The 7705-nt window shown below is 49.3% G+C and overlaps 1 protein-coding gene across 1 annotated transcript; it reads left to right on the top strand.

The window, feature by feature from the left end:
* The first annotated feature begins 6745 nt into the window (after window positions 1–6745).
* FGFBP1 (fibroblast growth factor binding protein 1) lies at window positions 6746–7486 on the top strand. Its single transcript, XM_036275950.1, has one exon. It carries the CDS (start codon window positions 6746–6748, stop codon window positions 7484–7486), a length of 741 nt encoding a protein of 246 aa, XP_036131843.1.
* The last annotated feature ends 219 nt before the right edge of the window (window positions 7487–7705 follow it).

Raw genomic sequence — 7705 nt, 5'->3', positions numbered from 1 at the left:
AAGCCAGTTCTCTCATCTTCACGCACACGGAACAGCTGCTCCCTGGCGTCGCTATGCAGGTCTAATGTGACAGCTTACAAGGAAGGGTTAGCCATGAAATCGTGCTGTGAGGATGTGAAGTGTGCTTACCAATGGTATAGAAAAGAAACGGAGTATTCAAAGGGGAAGAAGAAAACGATTCCTATTCCGGGCAGGTCTTCCAGGAGAAGCTCACCACATGGTGGCGATGTGGAGTCACCGATGCTCCTGAAAACTGGGAACAGGGGTCTCCCTGTCACACACACCTAGGAGGACAAAGGGCTGAACTCGCCGAGCATAACCCTAAAGTGCAAAAACCTGTCCTAAAACTTGGGTAGTGCAAGTTTGAGTCTAGGACGTTAAATCATTGCATTCTCTCAGACGACTGTTTCAAAGAGACACTGAGAAAAGGGGAGCGACCGTTTTCTGCTTTTAGGTCATTTGAAGTCCGAAGAAGAGGGAGGAACAGGTTATTAAACCAAACCTGGCCCCTGGTGGCCACTGGAGGAGTGAGAGGCCCCCGGGAGAGGTGGCAGAGGCCTGAGGCTGATGGCACAGGAAGGGTTCCTGGGGAGAGTGGGAAGCAGGGTTCCCCTCTGTGTGCTTGGAGGACCTGAGACGGGTCATCTCAGTCATCGCATCCGGCAGCACCTGCAGGGGCCACCAGGAGGGCATGGAACTGGGCAGTGAGCTCAGGTGCGCTTGCTCCCTGTTTCCGCACACCTTCTCTTACTCTGCTGGACAAACCACCTCTGGCAAGTGAGGGTCCCCTTCAACCGTCCACTGGAGGCTCACATTGACGGTCAGCCCTCTGGGCATTGCCACCCTCTGGAGACACCCATTTGCTTTCAAATTCGGGCAAGCCCGCCTTCCTGGTCCGAAGCTAGGTGTAGGGCACCTTCCTTGGGGAACGCCTTCCCAGATGTTAACGCTGGGTTAAGGGCAAATCTCTTAGCTGTTGCTTGTCTTGTCGCTCTCATGATTCATCCCTAGACCCAGGGTGACACGAGGGACCACATCCTTAAAGACCGGTGGCCCAGTGCTCACTGAGCAGGAAAAGAAGAAAGAACATTTGGCTCCTGCTCCCCCGAACACCTGAGTTTAGGGGAGGTTGTAAACCTCTGGCCAGGGCCCTTGGGCCCTCCTGAGTAACCCCGGTTATCAGCGGGAGAAAATCCTCCTATTAAAACAAAACTGTTGAAAAGCTAGGATGCTGCCACGCTTGCTTTCTTGGGGGTAGAGGCCAGCCCCTCTGAGGTTGATGGGACACCCCAAAAGGGAGGCGGCCACTTAAAGCAGAGGCTGCCGGGAGCACCAGGAGCTAATGAGGAAAATACCCAATGAAAAGGTATAGCCAGGTGCAGACAGGAGACCAAAGAAAGAAAGAAAGATGTTAGCCTCCTGGAAAAATGCATTCAAAAAGATTTTGTTTAAGAGATAAAAAGGGGGAGGAGCAGGGCCTCCCACAGAGAGAGCCCCGGCCCCTCCCCCCCTTTCCTCTTGTCAGCCAGAGACAGAAACTAAACTTTGTGTCTGTAGGCAACTAAAATCCTAAAACAGAAAGAAAACTCCCTAAACACAGAGGGAGAAAATAAAGGTAATTAAATAACTTGTATATTATAAATTGTGTGTGTCTATAACTAAATTAAAACCAGGCTCCATAATCTGATCTAATTAGAAATCCAAAATTTATATACTAAAACTTTATATTAAAATTATACACATATCAACTTACACCCTACACCAAAATAAATTCAAAATGGATAAAAGACTTAAATGTAACTCATGAATCCATAAAAATCCTAGAGGAGACTGTGGGCAACAAAATCTCAGACATCATACGCAGCAGAATTTTTACTGACACATCACCTAAGGCAATAGAAACAAAGGAGAAAATGAACACATGGGACTACATCAAACTCAAAAGCTTCTGCACAGCGAAAGATACAATCATCAAAAACGGAAAGGCTACCCACTGTATGGGAGAGCAAAATTGCCAATGATACATCAGATAAGGGGTTAATTTCCAATACATATAGAGTGCTCATACAACTCCACAAAAGGAAGACAAAGAACCCAATTAAAAAATGGGCAGAGGAACTAAATAGACACCTCTCCAAACAGGACATACAAATGGCTAAGAAACATATGAAGAAATGCTCATCATCACTAATCATCAGAGAGATGCAAATCAAAACAACAATGAGGTATCACCTCACACCTGTCAGAATGGCCGCCATCAACAAATCATCAAACAACAAGTGTTGGCGAGGGTGTGGAGAAAAGGGGACTCTAGTACACTGCTGGTGGGAATGCAGACTGGTGCAGCCGCTATGGAAAACACTATGGTGTTACCTCAAAAAATTAAAAATTGATCTTCCATTTGACCCAGTGATCCCACTTCTAGGAATATACCCTAAGAAGCATAAAACACCAATAAGAAAGAATATATGTACCCCCATCTTTGTAGCAGCACTATTTACAATCGCTAAGATCTGGAAACAGCCCAAGTGCCCATCAGTAGACGAATGGATCAAAAAGTTGTGGTACATATATACACAATGGAGTACTACGCAGTGGTAAGAAAGAAAGATCTCTTATCCTTTGAGACTACATGGAGGGACCTGGAAAGTATCATCCTAAATGAAACAACCCAAACAGAGAAAGACAAATTTCATATGATCTCACTTATTTGTGGAATATAATGAACATAACAGTTTGAGGAATGGGGTAGTCCCAGAGACGCGGAAGCGGGGTACAGACTGACAATCCCCTAAGGAGTGGGGAGGTGGGAGAGGGATGAACCACAGAACTTATACGCATGTATGCATGAACAGTGGACATGGACAACAATCTGGGGAAGGGGCAGGGAGGGGAGGGGAAGGGGGGAATCAGTGGGGGAAAAAAGGAGAATCATCTGTAACAAAAATTAATCAATAAAAAAAAAAAAAAAAACCAAAAAAACAAAATAAAATTATACACATAGCAATTGTATAAAATTATAGTGTATACTAAAAGAATTTATGTAACAGGGACACATTTGCCTAAATGTCCCATAATCATAGTGCCCATTGCCCTAAAATAGTCCATATTGGGCATAGATGCTCTAACATAATGAATAATTACTTAAAATTAAAGTAAGTCTTTGGCACTTATAAACTGACACCTGTTAAAATAGTTAATATGACCTGCTTCATGGAGGGGTGTTGTCCCCACTTCTCACGGGGAAGCCCAATTTCCCTGCTCTGAAATCTGGACAAAGTAAAGGGGGCCTCATGGGGGGGTCTCTACAACTTGGGCTCTGCCTCTAGTCCACGAGGGCCCTCAGACCCAACACCCAAGTTACAATTGCTGACTATCCAACAAGTCCTCTTAAGGATTTAGCTCACATGTTCTGCTCAGAGCCTCATTCAAGAACCTGTCAGCTGCGTTGCCGTCACCCCCGATGGGACAAATGCCCCTTTCCAGACACCGCGGAGGGCCGCACGACTCAGCGGTGGCAGACACCGTCTTCACAGCATCCGCCCTTCTCCGGGGCGCGGGCATGGCGTTTATTGATGGCATCTTCCTCCAGGGAAATGTATCTGACCCCCTCATTGCAGATACACAAGATTTTTATAAAATGGAGTCTGGGAATCCTCCCCTGCGGCCACAGGTGCTCAGTCAGCTGGAGCGGAGTGCTGACCCCTGGGTGCAGGACCCGCCCAGATGGCGCAGTCCCCTGCTTCCTGGTTTTCCAGTCCCAAAGCAAGGTCGGTTGTCCTTTTTTACCATCCGTGTGCTATCGTTTTCCTTATGGCTGGTTCAGAAGAAAATTACGATTTCTTGTGCCCAGGTAGGAAAAGGGAGGTGACTAAATATAGTGGGGTCCACATCTCCTTTGTGGGAGTGTCTCCTTCTCTGTGTGTAACATGAAAAAATCGTGTCTGGTGTTAAGAAAGACCACTTGAGTCCCCTCTATGAACCAAATCTGTCTTCACTTGAGGCCAGCAGCTCAGCCCCATAAATAATTTAGTGTGAACCCCTAGAGGGGGTGCTGTGTTCAGTTCACCTACATCATTCTGATATGAGACTGCCTACCAAAGGTGGACCGGAATGAGGTTCCCACATGTGACCTGAAGGTGAGTATTTTCAGCAGAAATTCCCTGATCAAGAACGTGCTGTCTACCAGCCCTTGGGAGCCCGCAGATCCCTTTGCCCACCCAGTGACTCAGGAAAGCAGGGTCTCAGAGTCTGAGATGGCATCCCCAGCTCATTCACTCGGCGCCAAACATTGACTGGAGTGGCAGGTAGGGAAAGATAGGCCGATGGATGCAGGGAGCCCCAGCTCCAAGCTCTGGGCTCTGCATCCTCCTGGCGGTGTGACCTTGGACAATCCCTGAATATCTCCATGCTTTCACGTTCCATCTGTAAAATGGGATGAATCACAGCTCCCCTTATCGTGGAGTGGATGCGATGAGAACCAACAGAGAGCGTAGGGGAAATGGACCTAGCACGGTGTCTGGCAGCTACGATTGCTTTTGTTGTTGTTTATCATTTTCCCCAGGGATATTGCTGCTGGGGTTCCCGTCCCATCAAGAAGGGCCTTTGCAAGGCTGAGCTGCGCTCCCACATTGGCCGCTGGGGGGAAGGAAGGGCTTGGAGGAAGTCCTTTAATGCCCTGCCTGTAACCCTCCGCCCCTGGGATTACACCAACCACTTTCCCTGCGGGAGCTGGCGCCTCTGAAGGGGCGTGGCTGGGAGGGGCGTGGCTGGAGCGACACAGGTGTGTGCTTTCAGAAACCCTGCTGCCTGGGCCCCTATAAAAAGCGCCGTCCCTGCTTTGCCCTGCAGATGAGACAAGCTCGCTCTAACACCTGGGATTGCACTGGACCCCACACTCAGAACAAGGTAAGAGCCTGGCTCTCTCAAGAGGGTGATTGGCTGCCCCACTTCCAGCTTCCCGGAGGGTCTCCGGTCCTGGGTCAGGGTCCCAGCAGGGACCTGTGGGGCTGAGTCCCAATGCCCTGAAGAATGAGCGGGTCTTCATCTGGTACAGGTAGCCTTCCTGCCCCCCTTCATTTAGAAGCCACATGCCTGTGACTGTCTCCCCTTTCTCAGCCCTGACAGCCGGATGCCCAGGGTGGACATGAGAACCGGCCAATCCTAGGCCAGCCTCTTTTTAACAAGACTGAGTGTTCTTTCTTCTTTCTTTCTTTCTTTCTTTCTTTCTTTCTTTCTTTCTTTCTTTCTTTCTTTCTTTCTTCTTTCTTTCTTTCTTTCTTCTTTCTTCTTCTTTCTTCTTCTTCTTCTTCTTTCTTTCTTTCTGTTTTAGAGAGAGAGTGGAAGGTAGGGAGGGAGAGAGACAGAAACATTGATGTGAGAGACACATCAATTGGTTGCCTCCTGCATGACCTCGACCAGGGCCCAGGATCAAACCTGCAACATAGATATGTGCCCTTGACCGAGAATCAAACCCAAGACCCTTTGCTCTGAGGGCTGACGCTCTAACCCCTGAGCCAAACCAGCCAGGGCTCGGTATTTTCTTTTAAAATGGAGCACTGTCAAAATGGATCATCTTGTCACCATGAATTAAGCCAAACCAAATCCTGGGCTGTTCATGATGACTGTTTTGTTTCTTGCCAATATTTTTGAAAGGCAGAGTAAGGTGAAGGCAAGAAGGGGTGGAGTGAAGGACCAGAGAGATAAGTCTGGCTGCCTGTCCCGGCTCTGTCACTTGCTCTTCGTGGCATCTTGAGCCATGTATTTGCTGATCTGAGCTTGAACTGCCACATCTGTTACCTGGAGAGGTGTATCACCTGCCAGAGAGGGCTCTCGTGTGGATTAACAAGATGAGAATCAGACACTGGTCAAGTGCATAGAGATGCTATTTCTCTTCTCCTTTTAAGTGTGGTTTTGTTGCTCATCTGACAGTATCCATGTAGGTTAGTGTAGCATTTAGGGTGATTCTATTTATTCGATGGTTTATATTTAAAAGCCCGGCCCTGTGCTGCAGCAGTCCAAATGCCCTGGTGGAAATTCACCCCTACCCACCCTGGTTCACTGAGCCCAGTCAAATGTAAGGCTTCGTGCCTTTCCTTGGGCTCTTACTTCATCCCAAGTGCCCCTCTTCACAAACCCACCCATCTCAGAGTAGACAAATCTTGCGCTTGTTTAACCTTGGGACAAACATCACTTTTTTTGTCACTTACCACGTCCTCTGTCATAGCGGGGTTGTCTGAGCCCATGTAGAACTGAGAAACAGAAAAACAGCGCACAGGAGCTGGGGGGGAGGGCAGTGGTCCCCACCTTGATTTCCAGATACAAGAACTGAGACCCAGAGGCGGAGAGAGACTTGCCCAAGATCAAGTTGGGGACACAACGGGGACAGACTCCTGGTCAATACTGTTGGGAATTCCCAGAGCGGCCTCTAAGGCGCGAGTGTGGGGGCAGATGAAGGCGGGAATGAACAAATGAAGGGGCGAGATGTAACGAGGCTCCGAGGGGTGAAGAAAGGAAGGAAAGGGTAGGGCGTTTCTGACATTCAAGGCTCAAGTCAAGCAGAAGTGTAGGTAGACAGGCTGCTCGTCTAGTCATTCCAGGGACCAGAAGGTTCTTGGACTCGGTCCTGAGCGGCAGGCATGTGTGAGAGCGGAGGACGGGTCCGCTTGCGGCCCTGCCCTGCTGAAATGCTGCCCGGCATTGACTCACCCCCGTTTGTCGAACAGGCTCCCACCGAACCGAAGACATGAGGGTCCACAGCCTCTCCCGGCTGTCCTTCCTTCTCCTGGCCGCTCACGTGCTCTCGGTGGACGGCAAGAAGGAAGCAAGGAAGAGAGGTGTCAGCAAAGCCGGCGCGGATGAAACGCATGCCCTGGGCAAGCCCCAGACTGGGCAGAGAAGCCAGCCGCCCAAGAACCCGACCAAAGGCAAGTTTGTGACCCGAGACCATGCCGACTGCAGGTGGGTGGTGACTGAGAAAGAAGAGGGCGTTCTTCTGAGGGTCGATTGCACCCGGCAGGACGACAAGTTCTCCTGTTTCTTTACTGGCAATCCGACCTCGTGCCTGGAGTCGAACAAAAAGAGTGTCTATTGGAAACAAATTGGCCGGAGCCTGCGCTCTCAAAAGGTCATCTGTGGGGACTCCAAGAGCGTCCTGAAGACCAGGGTGTGCAGAAAGAAGTTTCCAGAATCCAATCTCAAGCTGGTAAACTCTACTCTAATTAGGAAGAAACCCAGCCAGGAGTCAGTGGCGCCGTCTCCCGGGGAGCAGAGCGTGGTCAACGAGGCCTCCTTCATGGAGCCTAACAAGTTCAAAGAGAACACCCTCTCTGGCGCAGCAGAGTCCAAGACCATGGACTTCAACAACCCCGAGTGTGCGGACGACCCAGACATGAACCAGAAGAAGGTAGCCTCGGAGTACTGTGGGGAGACCTGGGGCTCTTTCTGCAAATTCTTCTTCGCCATGGTGCAGAGCGATTCATGCTAATGAGGTGGAGAGAGAACAGAGCCCATTGGGTGTCATATCCGAGGCCTTCCTCCAAGTTCCCTGTAAGATGAACATTTCTGCAAGCGTGCAGGGGATGTTTTAAACAGATTTTGTCGTTTTCATTTTTGAGTTTTGGAATTTGTTGTATATTCATTTCCTTGGGTGTGATTTTCAAAGGTCGTTTACGGCCGTGTTTCCATGGCCCACAAAGCTTCGTGA

Source organism: Molossus molossus, unplaced genomic scaffold (assembly GCF_014108415.1).
Source record: "Molossus molossus isolate mMolMol1 unplaced genomic scaffold, mMolMol1.p scaffold_m16_p_1, whole genome shotgun sequence".
In the NCBI taxonomy this organism is placed as follows: Eukaryota; Metazoa; Chordata; class Mammalia; order Chiroptera; family Molossidae; genus Molossus; species Molossus molossus.
Note: the sequence above shows the minus strand (reverse complement) of the source record. Positions and strands in the feature narration are given on the sequence as shown.